At 41.0% G+C, this 23,929-nt stretch overlaps 1 protein-coding gene across 1 annotated transcript in view; it reads left to right on the top strand.

Moving 5' to 3' along the window:
* Window positions 1-11,016, top strand: part of DNER (delta/notch like EGF repeat containing) — a 106,718-nt gene extending 95,702 nt beyond the window's left edge. The window contains exons 12-13 of the mRNA XM_422604.8: window positions 2,926-3,172; window positions 9,944-11,016. Of these exons, the coding sequence (XP_422604.3) occupies window positions 2,926-3,172; window positions 9,944-10,055 (359 nt within the window). The 3' untranslated portion in view covers window positions 10,056-11,016. The remainder of the gene's footprint in view (window positions 1-2,925; window positions 3,173-9,943) is intronic.
* Window positions 11,017-23,929: the final 12,913 nt, after the last annotated feature.

Here is a 23,929-nt window from a genome sequence, read left to right as displayed (position 1 = left end):
CTTATGGTTCTTTACCAGTGTTAGCAATTGCAATTAAATAGGATTAAATTGGTCTTAATTATAAATAAGAGATTTTTCTTTCAAGATGAACTGTATTTGCCTAAAAAGTTAATGGGGCATTCAGTGTGAAAATGGTTACAAAGTGCCTCTGGTGGATTCTCTAATGCCTGCTGGTTATATAGTTAATATCATAACCTTTGCCACTGCTGTAATTATCAATGTAGTTATCAAGGTAAGCCAAGCCTGATGGTTACTTGAGAACTAACACTAAAATGTATTTGTAGTGCAGACTGTGTGGTGCTCATTGAAATCTAATTCTTAATTAATTAATCGTACTATGACAATTGACAGAAATACTGTCATTCTGACCTGTCATGTTCTTTCTAATCTTTGGAGTATAAGCTGTTAATCTTTGTATTTTTATCTGCTGAAGAAGAAGGGAAGAAATATCTCTCATACTTATCATACAGAGACGGAAGACACAGAGTCCAAAGCAGGACTGTCTTGCCATATATCTGCTCACATGAGATCTGATTTTGGCTTAGTCTGACAACCTGACAGAAACCACCATGTGTGATGAATGTGCTGCAGGACAAAAATAGAAACCTATCCCAAACTGCACAGAGCACAGCTGCACTTGCTCCTCATTGCCTGCCCAAGCAAATCGCAGTAACAGCACTTCAGAAACATTAAATCCCTGAATGATTCAGGCAGATCAAAACTTCACTGATCTCTGAGGAAGATTAAAAAAAAAAACAACAGTAACAAGCAGTCCCATAAACACAGAGCAAATTTGCCGACACGAAGTCCGAGAAAGTACAGGCTTGGGGTGCTTCAGGACAGCCCTTTACTATTATATACGAAAAGCATCCATTTCTTCAAACTGTGCCCTGTTGAATCCCATGTGCTAATCTTTCAGACTTTCCCCCTACTTGCCTCTAAAATAGATTTTTTTTTCCCCACTGCCTGTTTGTTACCCTGTATTTCTGTGATAAATGCAGATTCTATCTACAGATGCTGCTAAACTTGTGATTGTAACTCAGGGGTTCAGATCACTTAACCATCATCAATATCTTTGAGAGGCGACTGCTAGGAATATGCTAACATTCTCAAAGCACATCCTTGACAGCCCCGTTCCCAGACTGCATTCGTCATTAAGTAAAGGGAGTTTCCCAAACAGTGTAAAGCAGAAGTCCATTTAAAAAAGGAACAGTCACCTTCTAGAAATAATGTGTGAAGTATGTCAGATTTCTGTAGATAGAGTGATTCAAGTCCATTCCAGGTCTGAAATAATTTATGAGACCGTAGCCTTAAAGGACTGCCAAAAATGAACCCTAGAGGGAAGTACAGGCTAATAAGAAATCTGAAGTTAATAAGAGTGTGAGGACATAAGCAACTGATGGATAATTTGCTTGGCATTGACAGACAATAGTTTGGGCATTATTTGTAGAAAAAGGTTTGGGATATATAAATACAAAAAGCCTCTTCCAGATTAACTTTACTATAATTTCTGCTTTGAGATCTTTCAGGGAACTTACACTTGAGAGAAGACTATAGTGTGCTCAGTGCTCGTGAAGTGTCCTTTTGTCCTTGAAATGCTGGTTCTTGATAGGAATGCATATCTGCCTTCCTGTGCTTTGCAGGGCACTATACATCTCATAAAAGAGGAATAGTTTTTCTTCAGTACAGGCATTTTAAATGGAAGGTTCCAAATATACTCATGTCCAGATATGTTCCAAAGCCAAAATCTTTCAAGTCTGAACATATGCCATTCTAAGAGTGAACCTTAAACACAAGGTCTTTGGCAGAATGGTGATGGAAGATGTTAGTGCAAGAGATAATAAGTTTCTTGAGCAAAGTGTCATGCCTACATGTAAGAGAGAACTCCCAGACCTGTATTGTCATCTCTGTATCTCTCTTGAAGAGGCAGTCTTTTTTTCCTCGAGTGACTTCTGCTTTCTCTGTACATGAGAGGGGACGATTGTTTACCCTGATACAGCTGTCATAATAATGGGGCTGAAGGTAGAAAATGTACGAGGCGTGATGCTAGAGCTGCCTGCTTTTTGTACTAGTCTGTGCACTGACAAAAAGTCTTATCTACTTAGGCTGTAGAATTTTTTTTGTCAGAGAATATACTCTTGCAAACTAACAAGAATACTGATCTGTACTGGGAGATCACCTAACTCTAATTCCAAATTATGAAATTGAAAATTTCATAAATGGAAAAGTGAAAATAAAATAAAAGTGAAAATTATCAAGCTGTTCAGGATTTGAAAAAGACTTTAAATGGTTTTTTCTTGCTATTTAAAACATAGTAAATTTGGATAGTAATAACAGAAAGAAAAATTAAGGCAAGAAAAGTGCATTTGAGGGTTTTGGGAGAACAGTCTGGGGCTGAAAGTGTCTGCATTTTGGTACAGACACAACAAAGCCCTGGATTTGAAAATAAAACCAAACATGTTTAATATGCATTAAATTATATTCTAGTAGAAGCATTCACTAATTTATTGGAAAAAATTGCACAGAAAATCTATGGAGCACTGGAAGCTTTTACGTAAAAAACCTCCCTGCCTTCATAGAGCATGTAGTTTAGTAAAGCATAATGTGAGAATAACTAGGTGGTGTTCTGTGATTTGGGTTAAACAGGAGATCAAACTAGAGAAATGATTACTTATGATCATTAAAAAGGTACAAAAAAGATGACTGAAGGATCAAGTAGTGCTGTTTGAATTTGCTGCACCTCAGGCATGCTGAGATATCCATAGCAGAGCCTGCAAAGTTTCAAATTACGTATTCCTGGCCTCAAAAGTCTCCAGAAGAATACTGAAAGTGGATATAATAAAACAATTCCATTCAGCAGGAAGGTTATATGGTACTGTTTCGTACTACAAAATACTAATTATACCTTCTATTTCTTATTGGCAGATCTGCAGTGGAAGTCCGGGCACATGGCAGAGAGCCTAACAAATATGCCTCGTCACTCCCTTTACATCATAATTGGGGCACTCTGTGTAGCATTCGTCCTGATGCTGATTATTCTAATTGTGGGAATATGTCGCATCAGCCGTATCGAATACCAAGGCTCTTCCAGGCCAGCCTATGAAGAGTTTTACAATTGCAGAAGCATCGACAGTGAATTCAGTAATGCAATTGCTTCTATCCGACATGCCAGGTTTGTTCTGGGGATGGTAATTTAAAAGAAATCTGTTGTGATATGTAATTTCAGTCCCTGCGTGTTGCATCTAACTGCTGCTGGCAGAGAATGGGCTGCTTCACTGTGAGGAGACTGGATCACTGGCATTGCTCCTTGTTCTTTCTGATCCCTGTTCTGTTCTCAGCTGAAGTATGGTAACCGAGCACAACTCCTTGAAGGCAGCAGGAGTTACTCTGAGTTTATTTGGTGCGACTAGTGAAGAGGGACAGATGCAGTCCTTAGCCTGTAAGATCTGTTTAGGATAAAAATACTCTCTAACTGATACATGCAAGTAATTTGATGAGATAGCAAAGCCAATTGTTGATTCTGTGACTAATTTACGATACTGTTCAGTTGGACTCTTCAAATCACTCATTTTCTGTGCCTCTATTTGCCTTACACCGAGGATCTTTCTTACTTGCTTTCCTCGAGATAGTAATCTCTTGACATTTCCTTTTAGTGGAGTGATGGCACCCAGGGCAGTGGGTGTTGGAATAATACAAAAGCCAGACTGGAAGGAGTTCAAGAGCTCAAGTGCAAGCCATTGTATTGATGTTGCATTAATTATTTTAATTTAATAATTAATTATTTTTAATGTTTTAATTAAAATTATTTAATTTTATTTGAGTCATTATTAATTAATTTTATTTTAATAATTATTTATTTTAATTTAATAATTGTCTTTTAAAACCTCCAAAGTAGTTGAATTGAGTTAGAAAGTGCTTTCCTAAAATCCAACCTAGATTTTCTTTGGCATTAGGCCACTTCTTACTGCTTTTCAGGTCATCGTGGACAGTAACGTATCACCATTCCCTTTATAGTACTTATGTACATCAGGTCTCCATCCTTCCCTTCCTTCCTCAGTAGAAGCACAGCTATTATTTTCTTCCCTAGAGTAAGCCAACCCATTCTTTCAGTATTTCCTCCTGGATCATGGCAGCCTCTTTACTGGCTCCCTGTGACACGTTCCAGATTGTTTTTCTCTTTTTTGAAGGGTGGTCCCTCAAACTGGAAATATTTATCCAGCCGAAGCTTTGCCTGTACCAAAAGAACTGAGAAATCACGTCCTGTATCTTATTTATGTCAGTTCTTTTCATACATTTGAAAGTGAAACCTTTTTCTTTTAGTTGGCATTGCACCAGTAACGGATGATATAACTTTGTGATGTCTTAGACTCTTCCCTCACCCCCAGCATCCTTTGAGCCATACTGCTTCCTAGCCAGTGTTGTTTTTTATGTATCTGACATCTCTCTTAATAGGGTAGAACTTCCATTTTTTGCTGTTTCTTTTTCTTATTTCTTTTTGTCAAGATCACTTTGAATTCCAACAACAATTATGTTACCATTAAACTACTTCTAAAAGAATGGAAGGAGAGATGTTCCTGTGCATCGACATGGAGAAATGTGTGCATACTGGGTGGTGATTTCTGGTAATTCATTTTCTAAGTGCTCCGGTTCTGTTTCAGTGCAAATAAAAAAGGTTATTTTGTACCAGTACTGAAGTTCTCCAACCAATTTGAAATGGATGAGGAGTTCCCACAGGGTCACTTAATCATACTGCAGCTTTGAGCAGTAGCTCTTTAAAGTGTTCCAACTACATTTACATTAAAACATTTGTTCATTGTCGAATTATATTAACCAGTAAATGCTTTAAAAAGAAAGTTGTCTATAGTTTACATAACATAGTAATCCAAATAATATCAGTGTTCTTTTAAGTCCTCCCTTGAAGTCTCTTTTGCCTCTCAGCCTTACATTTCTTCTGCTGAGAGCTCAGCATCTCCACGGCACACACATCCTGAGAACTGCTTTTTTCTTTCAGTCATGCATTGGCAGAGGAGGGAGTTGCTTTATGGCCCATGAAATGCTTTATAGCTTTTTATTCATTGGCCTTGTGAATCTCCTGTTATGTACTGTACATCTCCAAGGGTGGAGAACAAGATGCAAAACTGTTAATCTTTCATATCAGACACCTTTTGTCTTACATGTGCAGCAGTGGTGAATGTGTCATTCCTGTTCACTTACTACTCCTAAGCTGGTATGTTGCACTTCCCCAAAGACTGGGAATGGTCTCCTGAGGAGCACTGTGAAACACCTGGGTTTCCTTATTTACTTCTCAAAGCAAATTTGGCAGCTTTCTATCCGAGGGTACCTAAGGGAAAGTGTACAGCAAGGCAGGATCTTTTGAATCTGAATTTCCTCTGCTTTCTGGAGTCTCACTGGCTGGTAATGGAAATGTTCACAATGGAAATTTCCTGTATGAAGCCATTTACATCTTGGAAATTGTGCAATTTCAGGTCTTTTTGCTAATCTCTGGATTACTCAGAATGAATCTCTGCTTATTATGATTTATGAGGAAAGGCTGAGGGAACTGGGCTTGTTTAGCTTGGAGAAGAGAAGGCTCCAGGGAGACCTCATTGTGGCCTTCCAGTACTTGAAAGGAGCATATAAACAGGAAGGGGAATGGCTGTTTACATGGGTGGATAGTGATAGGACAAGGGGGAATGGTCTTTAACTGAGACAGGGGAGGTTTAGGTTGCATATTACGATGAAGTTTTTCTCTCAGAGTGTGGTGACACACTGGAACAGGTTGCCCAAGGAGGCTGTGGATGCCCCATCCCTGCAGGCATTCAAGGCTAGGCTGGATGTGGCTCTGGGCAGCCTGAGCTGGTGGTTGGCTACCCTGCACATAGCAGGGGGGTTGAAACTCAATCATTGTGGTCCTTTTCAACCCAGGCCATTCTATGATATGATTTATTACAAAAGGCAAAAGTTTAGAGAAACAAATTTGCATCAGGGTTAAATAACATCCAAAGAAGTCTTTAAACTGGGATGTATTCATGATGATTTTTTTCAGATCTAAATTAAGCAGTTAAAAATCACATTATTGGAACTTGTCAATAAAGGCTTTCTGTATCTTGGGAAAGGAGTTCCTACAAAATGCAAATGAAAATAAGTATCTTTATTCCAAGTAATTCTTCTCTGCCTCTCAGAAAATGGATGCATCATAAAAAAGCCAAGACAGAGCTGCCAAGTCAGTTAATTCAAAGAGATTTTGTGTGAAGGCTAGTATGTCCATTTTGGTTTCAGGAAGACACAAAATACTGCTTTGGTCATTTCAATCCAAGAAAAGGATTACAACTTTCATTGTTCTTTTTGTATAAACCCATAAATCTGCATATTTAGAAAACCCAAGACTGAATTTTGAGCATTGCTTTATTAAAAGACCTGACTTTCAAATAAAAGATTCTCAGCATTTTCTGAAAATCACTCTCAGTTAGATACCAAAACTTGTTAGCAATTTTGGAAAATGTAGGCCTAAGGAAAAGCAAGTAGATCATTTTCTTTAAACGTGAGGTTTCTGACAGTGTCGGTAGGTGTCCAGGGAGCACGGACGCCTGGTGCATATTCTGTAAATTATTTTAAAATTACTTGTTTGAGTTTCTTAGCAGGTCTTTCTTCTGATCGTTTCTATAATTTGATCTTTACTAATCAGTGTACTTTTGTGGTAAGAGAAAATGAATGTGCTCAAGGAATACTTCTAGTAAACGTTCTTAGAATTATCAGACCAGAACTAGATAGTCTTCTAACAAAGTGAAGTGCTGCTGTTTTTAGTATTCATTATGCAGAGACTAAATAAATACTCCATTTATATTCATCTCATTTTTAAAGCTTTTAAATTTTGAGAATGCTGTTGTAAAATAATTGACCACTTGATAATGCAGCCATAAGATTTCATTAAATTGGAACCAGGAACTGCTGTTGAAACTGGATCGTTCGCTTTAGAAAAGCATCCACACTGACTTCATAAAATATCTGATTACAGCCATGGCACTACTGTAATTTTTTCTTGCGTTTAGATACCATTTGCATTAGACTTCATGCACAGCTTATAGTTTGTTTAATTCTTACTTCCATGTGCTACCTCTTGTTCTGTCTCTTCAGTGGAGGCTGAAAAGCCTGGTGCATCAGGGTCTGATTAAGTCACCTTGTCACAGCGGGGTCAGCTGCTCCCCGCTACGTGCCCTGTGCACGTTCTGTGCAGTGAGCACGCTCCCGTGTTTGTCTGTCGTGTCAGGTTGCAGAACATGAGGCTTCCTGAATCTGATGAGCTTCAGCACAATCTATTTTCTTATCCTCTGCCAGCATTTCAATTTCATGGGAACTGTAGGATTACAGTTCAGTAATATTAAGGAACACACAGTGCCACTTGTGAACACGGCAGAGAAAATTATTTTTCTTATTATTCTCCTCCTGTGGAGAAAAGAATAATCCCTTCCTCCTCTGGGTATGCATTTTTTTTTCCTTCTGATCTCTCTCTTTTCTTTTTCATGATTAAACTTTATTTGTGGATGCATTATATGTTTTTGAGAAGAGTAGCAACAGGTGGCTTTTATTCTGCTTCTAGGGATGCTCCAAACTCCAGTCTTTGTCACCAAAGTTAGAAGTTACCATTAGTGATTAATGTTAAACTCAGAGGCCGTAGAACTTCCCAGTCCTCCTGATATGCTGTCTTTATATATCCAAGTTCATAATTGTTCTTCTGATGCAGTATGCTACTGTTAAACATCTGCCACGTCCCTCCAGTCTTTTTCCAGAATCTGTGCATCTCAGGACTGAGATTTCCCCATCTGCTGTACAATCTTTGTTCCTAGATGAATAATGTCGTATTGGAATCTTTTTTCACTTTTTAGTAGCAGCCTAATAATTGATCCAGTATTCACTGCAGCAGGAATCTTCTTCTTATCACTATTTATTGCCCCTTTGATCTTTGCATCTTGCAGACTGTATTGGCAATTGCTTTATGTTTTCTTTTCTCATCAATTAAACTGTAAAATAACATAAGATCTTTGTGCAACCCTACTACGTACACAGCCATTAAGTTAGAACTTCCCACTCAGGACGTCTGAGTTGAGTGTTAGCTCTGTTTGGTGCTGTGAGTAGGGGTTGGCTTCTGGGCCGCCTGATCAAAGCAATGTGGTCACCAGTCAGATGGCTCAGCCAGGCCACAAACAACTAGCATATGTGCTGTGGTCTTTCCTCAGCGTTTTCTAATTAGGGGCACATGTCAACCCTGACCTACACAAGAGAACAGATTTTGTGCTGTTTTACCACGTGCAAAAAGCCATGTGTTCTCTGTACTTGTCAAAAAGGCAAAATTTTACTTAAATCCCTGGAGAATTTTCATTATTGTTTATACCTCTGAAAAAGCTCTACTTGCTTTAAGCCCTTGAGAATGATGAAGAAAATGGGTGATTCAGAACTCATTGCTACCTCTGATTTAGTAAGATACAATAACTTCATTCCCGGATTTGACTCCTGGAATTTTATCTCATTTACAGAAAATCAGATTTATCTTTTATGAAGCTGATGAGTGAACATTGCCTGTTTATACTAAAGTAAACTGTAGAGGAGAGGAAATATTCCTGCATGGGAATGTTATCTACTGTGGCCTTACTGACATCTGAAGTACTTTGCAAGATGAGATTTCCAACGTTTTATTGCTTCCAGCAAAATTTTAGCTTTACCGACAATTCCAGATCACTAAAATCAGCAGAGAATTAAGTTGGAGCAGTCAGGGGGTTGCATAAAAATCTGGGAAGAAAATCAAGTTAATTTTGTTTTGGTCTAAATACTTATTATCCTCAAAATCTGACTTTTCCAAATCTCACCTTCCAATGAGCACAAGTGAAGTTAATACTGAATTAATACGGTGCGTAAGAAGGGAATAAAAAGAATCCTTTGTTTAGATCACTACATAAATAAGCCTTTGTGTTTCTGTGTTAATATTTTGCTCAGCACCAGGCCCGCAGGGAAGGCAGACTTGACCCTTTTTTGCCTCCTTTTCATGTTATTCTTTTTGTTTGAAATTCCTGTAATTGTAGTCAGAACACAGAATACATTTTTCCCCATTCAAGATGCATTTTGTATCTTAATGAATAATCAGAATAGTGATAGATTGTCAATGCAGTGCAAAGGCACCTTGGCGAGTTCTGGATGTGCCAACACTGGAACCTCAACGGTATGGCCACAGGAGTTCTCTGTGCTCTGTTCCATGTGATACCTTTGCGAGATTAGTATGTTTATGTGGCATTGCAACAGCTTCCCTGCCGTTGGTTTTGTCAGAACTGCTAATAGTGTGCAGGATACTGATAATTTCACCAAGCTTCTCAATTGGATGTCAGGTGAGCAAAGCCTTCAAGTTACAATTTTTAACGCTTTGTCTATGGCATTTGATTCACTGCACTACTGTTGCATTTCCAAATGCAAATGTGACGTGGTTATCTGTGATTTGTGTGTTTTCTGTTTGTTTTGTTTTGGTCAGTATATATGACCTAACCTTAACATAGGTTATTAGAGAAGGCTTCACAATGAACAAATCTAAAATAAAAGTCTGTTAGCTTCACTCTCAACTTCTACAGACTTCTACAGTCTTCTCAGATTCTGGTACTGCTGAACTCAGCAGCTGAATTCCTGCAGAATTCCTTTGATATGGAATCTGTTTATTGCATTATCATTATGACTACTGTTATTATTTGTTAATAATTATAATTAATAACAATGAGTGGATGCATTTATTTTTAAAGTTCCAGTTCAGATAGGTAAGCATCTGGACTTCTGGCATGTTGCAGTATAATTTAGGATTTACCTAGGCCCTTTGGGTTGTTGCTGACAGCATACCATATCTCAGTGGGTTGTTGCCATTAATGTGTTCATACTCCCATTTGTCACGAAACCTTTCTTTTGTTTCCAGGTTTGGCAAGAAATCCCGACCTGCAATGTATGATGCAACCCCCATTGCTTACGAAGATTACAGCCCTGATGACAAACCTTTGGTTACACTGATTAAGACAAAAGATTTGTAACCTAGTGTATCTTTTTTGGATTATTTTTCAAAAGGATGGGCTACTAACCTAATTTAAATATTTTTAAGAAGAAAGCATAAGTAATTTAAAACCATTAGATGCTTCAGAATTTTCTGTAGAATATTTAAGAACCAATTTTCTGCAGCTTTTAGTTTGGAAAAATATTTTAAAACAGAATTTGTGAACTTCATGAATTACATTTTAATGTACCTTGAGCTCTATAAACTATAAGCTTATGATAGTGTGTGCTTTTTTCTTGGTAGACACTATTACTAAACCCAGATGAGTTTCTTGTGCTTGTTACAGAACAGAAAACAATAATTAATGAGGAGTTCTTTATGACATGTCAGTGCCAGCTTTCTCAGTAGAGGTAGGAAAAATGTGAAGCATAATATGATATATAATATATCCATTAATTAAAAAAGTCTAAAATGTTTGTGTTGTGAAGAAGAAACTAGTAAAAATTATTATTCCTAATCTGAATGAATTAGCTTTTGCCTTATTCCGTGCATGGATAGATAGCCTATTTCTCCATTATTTCCTGAAAGTTGCTGGAACATACTCTTGAGTTGATGTTTGACTTTTTTGTAATAGTATTCAGGCTAGGCCTTGTATAATAATTAAAGTGCCTCTTGAGGCAAAGTAAGGGCACGATCCTTTAAGCATTGAAATCGATGAAAAAACTTCCATTGACTTCAGTGGACACAGGATTAGATCCTACAATTGGACTGAATCTATATTTTTCTTTAAAGGTTGGAGTTTTTTATATTGTGAGTAACCTAAGCATATGGTTTGAGTTGTTTGTTGATGTACAGTATTGTTTCATGAAATATTGTGTATTTCTCATAGTGCTTCTAATTTAGGATCAGTATGGTTTATTTGTGGCTGTATTTGATTGCTTATGGTCTTCTTAAAATTCTCGCTTATTTCAGAAAATACTGAATAAATGTTATCAAGTGGAGATTGCTGCTGTTTCTTTTGTTTTTCTTCATTTGAAAATGTTGTCTATAAATTTGAAAGTACATGAGTGTATCATGTGCTGTAAATAACGCCTGAGGATATTTCAGCTGTTAATAGTCTGAAAACTAAAAAAAAAACCAGGGGCTTTATTGACAAGATAGGTTGTTTTGACAGAGGTTAGCCTGGAGAATGGCAGAAATGGAGAATTATGTGATATTTCTGGTGAAGTAATGTATCTGAGCTTTCAGTGTAAGGTGAAAAGGAGTGACAAGGCTTCTATGGCTTAGGTTTAAGGAATGGCAGAAGGAGAAAGTTCAGGTTCAAATCCGTATTTGGCTATATTTAGGATGACATACAATGAAAAGCTCTGTTTTGTTTAGTTCTAAAACTAATACCTGTTTTCAGGTGGAGAGTGTAGTAAACCTGGAAGTAAAACCTGTAGTAAATGGTTTTAGTAAAATCACTAGATTTGTGCCTCCCTTGCATTCTTCAGGCACAGTTTGTTGGGATAAGGGTTGTGGATTTGCATCTGTTGGCTGTCAGGCTAGCTTTTTTCATTCTTTTTCTTTATTCCAATTATGAAAACTTTTGGTTATGGTGACTTCCAAGTGAATTCCAGATGTGCTTTAAGAACCTCTGGCAAAATGACACTGTCAGAAAGAATGCCATTTTTCATATATTTTGTTGAACAGGGGCAAATACATTTGAGTTACGACTGATTTGCTAATCATACAGAAAACAAATACTCGTACTTCAGAGTTTTTGGCCCTTTCAGTGGTGAAATTAAAATTGATTTATCTTTGAAGAAAAACTACAAATCTTTGCAAAGTATGGAAATAAGCAACTTGGTCGTTCTAGGGAACGTACATACTCATGCACCATATTTTACAAGAGAGATGTTGCAATGAGCAGTAGCCCTTCTGCATACAAATCACCCCTTTGTAGTGATTCTTGGCCATTCTGTATTTCTCTCAAGTGACTGACCTGAAAGATAAGTAATTTGTAAGGAACTGTCAGCTTGAAGCCTCTAGCATCTGTAAATTATCCTGTGTTTCCTGTGAACTGTGCTTTGAAAATTACTTTTCCTCCTTCCAGTTTGCTTTATTGAACTCTGATGACATGTTCTGCATGCTCTGTGCCTGTATCTTTGCACTTCAGAGATGTTTGTGAGGCGCTGCACTGCTTGCTAAGATGGAGCAGCCCTACAGCCCAGAGGGCATAAAGCCGTCCTGAGATTTCATCCCAGCTCGGAAGCTGCTAGAACAAGTTGGTTACAGTGCCACAACATATCATTCTGAGGACAGACGTGCATGGGGACACGAGATACTGGTTATTCCATATCCTCTTCCTAAAGCAGAGGATGTTCTTTGTTTATTTATTTATTTATTTGTTTCTGTATAGAGAACAAATACATCAGTATAGCAAAAACCACCTGCTATTAAGATACTCCACATTTTCCTTATTTTTTCTACAACTCATCCAGATGCAGAAAGGGGTCTCTGTGTGTGTTTTCAATGGGCCGATGGCCTCCAGCTCTTCTGCAGCTGGGGACAAGTCTCAGGGCTTGTCACTGACTTCCAGTGCTTGTGTCTCTCAGGCTTTTCCCCGAGTGTGGCCATTTTTCTTCCTAATACCTCTGGGAGTAGGAGAACATCCCTGAATATTTTCCTGCAGCAGCATGGACATTTACTCTGTGCCACTTGGCATAGTGGAAACTTGCAGCTATAGTTCAGAGCTGTGACACATCTTCTATCAGGAAAATGTCATGATTCACATAGATTCTGGAGGAAGTCCAAAATGTTGGAGATGGTAGCCTTGTCCATGTGGCCAATTGCAACATCCAAGGAGAACAGTTAAGCCAAACAGTTAGAAAATGTATGTTGACTAAATGCATATTCATTTTCATCCTTAAAGCATACCAGTGCAACCCCTGCGAAAAATTAAAGCTTCAGCTTCTCTTTAGATCTCATCTCCAAAGCATGTGCTTTGGGCATTTGCATGTGCCCTGTGTGAGCTCTAAAGCGGCTGTGTAGCTGTCCTTCGGGTGCGTGTGGCTGGAGGAGAAGCCCTGATGTTCAGCCCAGCTTGTGGTGCTACTGGGAAGGCCCTGATGTGTGGTAGGCATTGGGTGCTGCTGGGAAGGCACAATGACAATCTGAACTGTTGTGCTGGTGAAGTGGGTGGAGGGTGCAGGGTGTGAGCGCCTGTTGCAAGCCTTCATCAGCTGCATTTGTTCTCAGCTCATGCTGCTCCTGTCAGTGAAGATCAAGTGGCACGCAGTCAGGAGCTCTGGGGGCACTGGTGATTTCTGGGCACCTGAAGGAGGCCTGAGGCACTCTGCCGGGATGAACCCTGCACCAAAGCCACCAGTCTGACCTCACTGTACTTCCCTCTACTGCAAGTGTAGCTGATAAGTGTGCTGCTGTGAGGAAAATGAGAATTGGAAAGAGCAAAGTCTCATGAGGTGAAGCTTCAATTGCAGCATTGATGTTTTCATCCTATCTCAGCATCATTTCTTGGCTTTCCTCCAGCAGATCTTAGCTGAGAAAGGTCTGAGCAGATAAGACATTCCTGAAGATATATGGTTTCTCTTATGATAGCAATGGACACCTCAAGAGAAATAAATGCAACACCACTGCATATTTTTCTGTGTGTGGAAGGCTAAGACGAATTAAACAGGTCCTCCTCACTTGGGTTGCTGGAGTTATGAGTACAGGAAACTCTGCCCCTTCACGTGGCTATCCTTCTCTGCCTCAAATGTCTCTGATTCCTTTCTCACATTGCCCACTGTTGCAAAGCTTCTGCATGTCACAGTGGGAAGAGATGTGCGCCTTCCTTGCAGCCAAGCAGATCCAGTGCAGCCTCCCTTTGGGTGCCTCCAGCCCACTTGCTATGAGGGCTCCACCAGCTTTGGGAATCTCTTTTCCTTTCACTGCTGCCATGTCTCCAAACTTCATATGCTACCCAGTGGTGGTTGGGCTGAGGTCTGCTGTTTGTCTGTGCTCTCTTGGTCCTGGCACTTAAAAGGAGGCAAAAGAAGGAAAGTTGGGTCTCTCAGGCTTTTCCCAGCTATGTGTAGTTAAAGAATGTATTACTGAGATCTAATGAGCTCATACATGTTCCTAAGAAATAGGAGCCTTCGGACAGTCCAGTGTGTGCTCAAGCCCTCTCTGCAAACCTTTTGGCTACTGTGAAAGTGATGCATGGGTCTATGGTGTTCACTCTTTTGCAACAAAATTGTGTGGTGAATTGTTTGTTTGTTTAAAGTACGCTTTATCTCTTGGAGCCTGTTACTGCTGTGAAGTGCTCTGTACAAGCAGGTAAGCGGTGAGAGAAGGGCAGAGCACTTAGCTCATGCCAAATGAGAGATGTGGAGCCCAAAGACCAGTACTTTGAACTGCTCTTTTCTCCTTTTTACAAGTTTGTCCTCCTTTCTGACTTTGGCTGCATATTTGCCAACACTATGTGACTCTGCAGGGTCAGAAGGAATGGCATGAAGCAGATTTGACTCTGAGTCACCTTTATGTCCATCTTAAGCATCTTATCAGGGAAATGGGACTGGCCCGAGTTCAGAGTCAGAGCAATCTGAATTCTGCTGCTGCCTGAAATAGCTGCATGTTGGTGGGCCAAGTACTCTCCGCCCTCTCAAGGTCCTTCTCATCAATGGACATGCGAGGGGCTCACTCAGAAGCTGTCTTTGTAATTCCTAACTCTTCACTTTCTGCTTTCGCTGGAAGTGACCCCTCTTGTGCAATTTCTGTGCTGCAGATCACCCTTTGTGGGACTCAGCTTCTGAATTCTTTATATTCTCTGTTCTTTCCCCTCATCATTTGGAAGAGCTCCAATTAGGTGAAGGTGATCCCTTCCGATGCTGACTGGGTCAGCCAGTGAAAACAAACAGAACTTCAAAGTGGTTGTGCCACATCCAGCCCCATCTGGGCTCAGTTGGTGTCATTCCTTCTGCAGCACAAAATGGGTAACAAAAATGACCTCTCTGGAAAAGTCAGCTTTCTCAGTTATTATGAATTCCAGTTTTGAATCCTCCTTTTAAGAAGTTTATGATAAGATGATTATTGTAAATAAGCTTCCCCTCTAGCAAAGAATAAATCATCAAATAGGCTTTGTTTGGTGAGATCTTCAGCAAAGGAATGTAAATAAATACGCTAACAGAATAAACTTCTTTATCTGATGTGCTGAGCAGAAAAGGCACAAAGTTAATCATTTAGGAAAATAAGCTGGTCTGCTGTGCTTGCTTCAATAACAGGCCAGGAAGAATCTGAGGGAAACAATCTGCTCTAGTTCCGTGACCCCGTGCTTTTTGCTACAGTCCCACAGATCCAGAGAGATCCTGTTTATCAATCCAGAGGCAATGCTGTCTCCTGAAAGAGATGCCCATCAGTCTAGATTTTTTGTTTTGTTTCTTTTCCTATGTACGAGTCTTGTTCAATTCAAAGATAGACCCTTGCAGCAGAACAGAGATCTCCTACGAAGCTGGCTATTACTTCTCTTTCACCTCCTGGGAGCGGTACATACATGAACAGTAATCTGAATTTGTGTCTTAAATTTTGGACTCTGTTCTTGTTTCCACGTGAGAAAATTCATGTACTCATGCATATGATTGTACATGGATGTCAGTCCACCACTGCTCAAGGAAATCAGAGCGTGACTGTTTTGATCTTCATCTCAGCTTTTTATTGACTTACACGGATTTGAACCAATTTGAAGTACATCTGGCTGGAATATGAGCCAGAAACAAGTTGCACATGTTAACAAAAAATGTGCGTAGCTGTTGTGGAATGAAAAAATAGCCTAATGCAATGTGGATGATTTTGGCATGCAGAAGCTGCCAACACAATTAGTTTGTCAGCAGAAGATTTAGTTTTCATTCCTCAATCATAAAATGGTTTGAGGGGTGATCACTGCTGAAAGGTCTCAGCATCCTTTGCATTCTTCTGTTGCTGGTGCTATATCTTCTGCCTTGTCATTCTACTGCATTAGCATCTTACAGAGAAACTGAAGCTGCTGGTACCACGGATGAAGACAAGAATGGAAATCAGATTCCATCGATGCAAAATTATCACAGATTCCAGATGCAAAATTATCAATGAAGTGTTCCTAGTTGGGAATTTCTTCACCAAGGAAGAGCAGGATGAACCTTTGACACACTTTTTTAACGAATCTACCCCTGTACATTTTGGATCAGATATCTCTCTTCTTCTTCGCTTCTCACAAGCATTTCAGTTGATGAAAAACTGCATCTGGTATTACATCAGGGTAATAGTATCTCAGAATGACACTGCTCTACCAGAACTGTAGTGTTTAATGCCTGAATGAAACATTAATGAAGATGGTGGTCTGTAGCCTTTGTAACTGCCCTATTTTGTCCCCAAGTTACAGCTTCCTATTGTTTCCTTCTTGCAAAGTCTCAGCATGTTGACATAGTTGTATTGTTGCCCCTTTGGAGTGTTTGACATACAAACATGAAGTCAAGATTGCTTGGAACGCGTCCTTTACAACAGAGATAGCGCATGTTCACATCAAAATGTCAGCATAAGATGCTTCTGGTAACAATCAGATTCTATGAATTTGACCTGCGAATGTGTCCACAAGAAAGGAAGAAGTGTAACCTTGCTCCTCAGGCTGGTGGCTTGCAGCACTTCTGTGGTTGGAGGGAATGCTTTTGCAGATCCATTGATGGCCTTGTGAGTGTTGTCCCACCACTGTAGCAGGGGGAGTAGATTCCTGAGTTCTTACCATGAATTTACTACTATCAGCACAGCCCTTAAATACTCAGGCTAGCAATTTATCCTAAATTCAATTTACATGTAATTAAATGTGCCTTCTATGCATTAGAAGAGCAAATGAATGTCTCTAAAGTGTTCTGAAATGACTCTAAAACAGAGTTCCCCCAAACTTCCCATTTGTCTAACCACTTACACTGGCTTAGTACCTGTGAAATTTATGGATCTGTACAAGTTCTAACAAAAAAATGTCAGCCAGTTTGAAAAATACAATCAAAGCCTTATTGAATGTGGAAGCAATATTTATGACAGACCTTCACTGCCAACTCTTTAATGCTCTTTGCTTCGTGTATCTGCCTTTGAGGAACCAGCAATTTGTTAAATACCATCAGGACATCTTTCTAAAAGTAGTTATCCCATCCGATGGCTTCGCATACATTCTTGTATTTAAAAAAAAAAAAAAGAAAGAAATATGATAGTGTATTTATTTGCAACAATGCCCTGGAAATTGTATCTTGTGTTCTCAAACCTATGAAGCCAACACATAGAATCTCAACTAGTGGTCTCTCTTGTCTGCAAATCTGACCACTGCAAATTTCAAGAAAATGTGTTGGTAATGAGTATCAGGGCTGTAACACTAATTTCATGGATGGTAAAGCTTCATTTACCCCACCACTTTCCAGAAGGTTGGCTTTTGCATCTCTTTGGAAAAATAGTGTGTAAAGGATACTGTCTCTTCAGTGTCCTAAGGTCAGCTTATTTCTTACACCACGTTGAGATAGAGAGCACACGTTATTGGTTCCAGATCTGACTCATTTTCAACTTTATAAATATAAAACATGACTGAAAATAGACATAAACCTAAATATTCATCTTTGTACCTGTTTTCTTTATCTGTGTGGCTCTATGAAAGTGTAAAGCTGTGCCTGATCAGAACAGCCTGGCACTGCTGAAGGGGCTGTAAAGGGGGAGAGCCAGTACCAAATCTCCCCTCTGGTAACTTGCAGCAAAGCTGCTTGCATGGCACAAGGACAGAGAGTTCTGAGCTTTTCCTTTTCATGTTTTTGGGATTACAGCAGGGTAAGCCTTATCCATAGCAATCCCCAAGGAGCAGGGTGTAGGAAAGCGGCCCTCTATTTTACTCTCACATACCCTAGCCTAGCGTGTTTGTGTTACTTTTTTGAGGGATAAGACTGATGTACTAAATCAAAACAGAAATGTGGGGTTGATGGAAGGCCTTTTAATTGCATTCCTCCACAGGAGTCATAGGCAATTTCCGCAGCCTCTCCTGCCTCTGCACCTGTAGAACTGTGAGGCACTGCAACAGCATCCTGCTCAGGGCCAGATGGCTGCTGCGTTCAAAATCATTTTCTAACTATCATGGAGGGGGTCTCTAATTTCTTCTCTTGAGTAATTTGACCAACCTCCCTTAGAAACAAGCCTTTAAAGTCACCCTATGAAACCCCGGTGTTCCTGGTGTACTTAGCTGGCTCGGTGGGAAGAGGTGCCAGGTGATGGTGCTCCATTCTGCTGCGTTTGGTTCAAGAGTTTTCTTCCCACACTGCTTGGCTTTGACTGGCTCCCTGTCACAGGTGTCCCCATGGGCATGGTGGGTGGCACTGGACCGGCCTTCCTGTTCCTTGTCAGAAGAGGCCAAAAAATGGAAACTTTGGAAAGTTTGGAGTGCTTTCCAAAGAGGCTGGATGCTTCTCCAGGGTTCCATCACTATGACTGTGTGTTGCAAGCCTGTCACTGGGAGACTGAGACTTGCAGCAGAAAGAGTTGCAGGTCACTTCTAAAACCTTTCAGAAGTCACACGTGCTCTTGGAAATGCAACTTTCTGATATGAAAGTGTGTGGTCTTAGTCACAGTGAGAGGATTTTCCTGTGCAGCCCAGGGTAGGACGGGGCCTTGCTTCTCGTGGGCAGCTGTGTGGGATGGAAATTGGAGCACAAGAGGTCAGTGCAACAGCGTGGACTTCAGGGATCTCAAATCAGCATTTACACACTGAAAACTTTGTGTTTGTAGATCCCATTGTACTGCATTGATATTCTACAGAGCAGCCTGCCGTTTGGCTCCCTATATCACATCTGTCATTTGAAGAAGGCAACCAGGAAATAACTGCTGTGATGCAGAATAATTTCTTCCAAGGATTTTGTGTCTAAGATGTGCTATCCTTAATGCCTTATTTGTGGCCTATATGTGATTCCAGTTCCTCCTATTATTTTAATTTGAATGCATATTTCACTTGTTTTCCCTTTGTATTGCTTGTAATAGAGCCAATCTGTCAAAACAAAAGGGGCAAAATCTCATGTAAACAAGGAACGATCTGCTTTCACGTGTGCCTATTATGTCATCCCACTTTCATCTTACCATGAATTTGACATTGTTTTGTTCTACGTATAAAAGGTGATGACCAGGTACTTTTATCTCCTGTACTAAGCATGCTGTTTCCCCTTTTCCCTGTACCCTCTGTAATCCTATGCACGATAAGGACAAAGCCTGCAGGAGATTTTGAGAAGACTGGTTAGGTATGGACTTAATCAGTTTTCATGCATTTCATTTCCACGAACAGATCATCTTAGAATTCCAGGGAGATGCCTTCATTCCTCATAGCTTTGAGGAGCTGTTATATTTTAATACATGTGAGATTTAAAACAGGGAAGTAAGCTAGCAGCAATGACAGACGTGCCAAGTTGAAATCAACATGCCTCACAGTTGTGACTGACTTGGTGATATATGTTGTGGAATTTGAAAGTTTTCACTTGGAATAATAGGTTACTGAATGGTAAATACGGTGATGCTTCAATGAATTTTTAAAGTGTCATGCCACACACTACGATATTTCTGTACAAACTGGTTAGTATTTTCTACTTTTGCTCTAGCTTAGGTGACTCCTGTCTGAAAAGGAGCACAAAATCTTCCAACAAAGCAATTATCCTACCCTGGCAGTAGGGCTGGTGCTGCCCATGTTTTTTCAACTGTTTTTCAAGAAACTCAGATTTTACATAAACCACGTGTTGTTTTTTTCCCCTCATTTTCCATCTGGCAGTATCTCTTAAGGACAGAAATGGTGGGCAGAGAAATAATATCAGACTTCAAGTTCATAGTTAAATGCATTCTTCATTCAGAAGCAGCTCAGCCCTGAAACTTCTGAAGATTCATGACGTCTCTCCTTTCTGTTTATGTGTTACCTCTGATTTAGATCCCTCTTCTTCAAACTTCAGTGTCAGGGGTGACTTATGAGTGCAATTTTCTGCTTAACATTCTGCAGCGGTAGCTGGCAAATCCCTTCCCTCGGCATGGGGATGTGTTTCTTATTGTCGCACACAACTCTTAAATCACTTTAAAAAGACAATGTTTAATACATTTTTTGAAAGGAAAATGCAAATTGTATCTCATAATGGATAACAGAATTATCTTACAAGTAGATTTATCACTTGTGCACAAACTACACTGGCTACATGACATTGGCATTCTAAGCAATGGAGCCACCGAGCCCCTCCAGCCAGCCAGCATCAGTCTGTTTAACCAATCTCTTGCTTTTAGCTTGAACCAGGTTCCCAGACAGTGCTAAGTGAAGCACAGCCTGGTTGTATTACTGGATGGGAGGTTGCTTGTGCTGAAATTTAAGCAGGAGCTTAATGAAGGACGGTTGAGATGTGTTGATTTTCTGCTAACGTACTTTTGCCTCTTCTAAGGTTGAAGAAGTTTTACATATTTATAGACTTCATCCTTGAGTTTGTATAACCCTGTGTGAGATGTCAATGGCATCAGGCTTGTACCTTTGGTGGGGGTTCTGCATTCCCTCTGGTTCCCACAAACTCAGAAGGAATTTGAGCCCCATTACATTACCAAACACAGGAGGCTGATTCCTCAGCTTCTCTGACTGGTTTGTAAATCTGTATTTACTGCCTGCATAGCTGTTTGCCAGCAAATCAGTTCACATCAGCACAGCAATGTGTTAGAAAACTTCCCACTAATCAGCGCAGTGCCCGAGAAGGAAGTGGTTGGAAATTGTGAAATCTAGATGACATTGCAAACCGTTTTCTTGCTGCAGAGATGCTCTGCAAACAATTTCGACCACAGATGGTCAAAAGTTCATTTTGTCAGTAAATTTTTCTTATTCTGAGGGGATATCCAATGCACATAAGATTGATTCATTGTTTATTTATCACCTATGGTTCTTCATGCCTTTTTGTAATTCCGTTGTCTTCAGTACTCTCCCTAAAAACAGCTTCTCTACATACACAAGTCTTCTTTTGTTTATGTTGCTAAAAATCAGAAGTAATTCAAATGAAGTACACAGTGTCTCATCTGTGCAACTCACAGGAGCATGGGGCAGGAGCTCTGAGCAAGTCGTGGCCTTAGCTTGGAGTAAGGGTGATGTGGGGTGACTGATCTCTGAATGCATTTCTGGAGGGAATGTAATAAACAAGTAAGTATTTAATAATCATCACAACTACTTAACAAATAAAAGCAGTAAAATCAAAGGTGCACAGAGCTGATGGGCTTGTTGAGGTCTCACTTCAAATTCTTATGATCATAGAATGGAACGGAGATGGAAGTGCCTGGCATGTGTCAACCCAAAGTTTTGTCTATCATTTTCTGCTATTTACAAGATTACGAGACAAGCTGGACTTCAGATTCCTTGGGTAAGTTAAGGCAGAACTGGCTTCTTAGTGGAAATGTCATTGTCCTCACACGGCAGTGTGTGGCTGGCAGCTGTGCTGCTGTTGGATGTGAAGCCCTGTGATCCCCCTGTGGGGATGAGGGCTTCTCCTTTCCCTTCTGCCTGCTTTTCACTGTGCCCTCCCTGGGTTGTCACCACCCCCAAATTGTTCTGTGCTTTGGCTTCCTCAGAATATGGGCCTCTGTTTTCCCCTTCCTCATCCCTGCTGCCCCCTCTCCTCCATGCAGACTCCTCCAGACTCTTCCCACCCGTGGCCCCATGCACTGTGGCTCGGCCTTTCCTGCCACCATTGCTGTAGATTGCTGACTGCCAAAATCTCTCTGTGCCCCTGCCCTGCCTTTCCCCTGTTTCCACATGTCCCATGGAGCAGTTCACGCATGGCCTGCAGCCCCTGAGCCATGGCTGTTCCTTGCTGCTCCCTCCAGGCTTTCCTGGCTGCCTGTGGCCCACACTGGTGTGGCCTGAATTCGCTGGCACTGGTGTGAGGCCGTGGGGCACAGAGCCAGGAGGCGGCTGCCTGACCTCTGCCAGTCTTTTGCCCTTCCCCCTCTGCTCAGCCATTGCCAAAATCCAGGGATTCAGCCTTTATTTCAGCCTTTGCAGTAAGCTGCACCTGTTGGCTTGCCTTGGTTTGATGGCTTATTGGTGTGCTCATGTTAGGGCCTGTACAATCCCATGCAAAAAAAGAGGTGACAGCAAATACCTTCTTTTCTACAGATGAGGCCAAAAGGGTTAAAAACAAAAAAAAAAAGGTACCACAAAACATGGCCAAATAGATTCCTACATAGGCATCGCACCCAAGCATTTACTTTTAATAATTTATAAACCCAGACAGCGGTAAAGTTACCCTTCAAGCTGTTCTTGGGTGAGGAAGGGGGGGCTGATGGGCGCTGCAGGGGGGTGGGATGGTGCCAGCTGAGGAGGTGAGCAGAGATGTGGCACCAGCATGGCCACGAGGACTCCTGGTTCTCATGGAAAGCCCAGCAAGCGCTTCTCCAACAAACTGGTGACTGGGACCTCATCACAGCCTCACGCCTGGTGCAGACAGGTTGGAGGACGCGCTGTATCCGAACCTGAATGATCTCCCTTCCTTCCCTGGGGTACTCACTGCTGCCTCCGTTTCACAAATCATTAACGGCGCGTTCCTTCAGGTTTATAGCATCTCCCCGTGCCCCTTTAAAATACTGGCACAGGGGCTGATGAGCCACACGCACTGCCAGCAGAAGTGGCCCCAGCTGCACTGCCGCTGGTGGAGCTGCACTGCCGCTCCCGCAGCCGTCCCAGAGCTCCTAAATAATCAGAATAAAGATGACTGCTGAAATTGGCAGTGCCGCACTGCTGGGATTATACGCAGAGCAAGTATGTAAATAAATTTCTCTTTCAATTTACCAAAGCAAAATACTGAAAGGCAACTGAGGACCTTGGAGATATGTGATCTGCATTTTGTCAGCATCTGAGTGAAACATCCTCGCTGTTGAATTGCTGCTGAATAGAGGCCATGCTTTAGCTCCTGGGTAGGGAATACAGAGCCAGATCTATAGGTGCTGCTGCACCTATTAAAGGGCATATATCTGCCATTTAGATGTCACTGTAATTTGAGATGCTTGTCAACAGCCACCAAAGCCTGCAAGTGGCCGTATCTCCTCGAAGCCCAGGTTCCTGCTGTCAGCAGTCTGCTTGTGCCCCGTGGATGTGGTGCTGGGGCCAGCCTGGCCATGTCCTCTCTGAGCAGCACACGCCTGCTGGTTGTCCCATGGCCAGCCTGCAAGCACACGTGGTGCCACCAGAGCTGGGGATCTCCAGCCTGGTTTTTGCTTTGCTGTCTTTTAGTGGTGAGGTATTGGCATGGGCCGCCCAGGGAGGTGGTGAAATCACTGGCATGGGAGGTGTTCAAGAACTGTGGAGATGTGGCACTGAGTTCTGTGGTTATGGGCACGCTGGGGATGGGCTGACAGCTGGACTAAATGATTTAAGTGATCTTTTCTAACCTTAAAGATACTGTGGTTCTACACCATAGGCGCAAAGCACAGACAATTCCAATTTATCTAGCTTTGCTTTCTGCGAAAAATGGAGTTCAACTTAAAAATGCATTTATTTTTACTTGAAGTAGGATAAAGCTGTCAAAAAAAAAAAAGCAGGTTCAATTGCTTTGATGCATGGCATCCAGGCATGGGTTGCATGGGCACGAAACATTTTTTCAGAAAAATATCAGCGAGTTCATATTGATATAGGTTGGTTTATATCCTTCATCAGTGCAAGGATGCTGTGTTTGCTGCGAGTAGGTTAGCAATGTTTCAGAGCGGGTTTCGATTTTGGAAGGATGTCATTAATGGCAGAGTTTATTTTTGTTTTCAGCCGTGTTGCTATACAGCCCTTATACTGAGGTGTGGGATGGTCCAAACCAACAACTTCGGTAACGAGGAGCCATCGAGGGAGAGAAAATGTCCCAGAGTCACTGGAAAGGTTTCAAATTCATTTTG

This window comes from Gallus gallus, chromosome 9 (assembly GCF_016699485.2).
Source record: "Gallus gallus isolate bGalGal1 chromosome 9, bGalGal1.mat.broiler.GRCg7b, whole genome shotgun sequence".
Taxonomy (NCBI): Eukaryota; Metazoa; Chordata; class Aves; order Galliformes; family Phasianidae; genus Gallus; species Gallus gallus.
The sequence above is the reverse complement of the archived record's forward strand: the minus strand, read 5'-3'. Positions and strand labels throughout refer to the sequence as shown.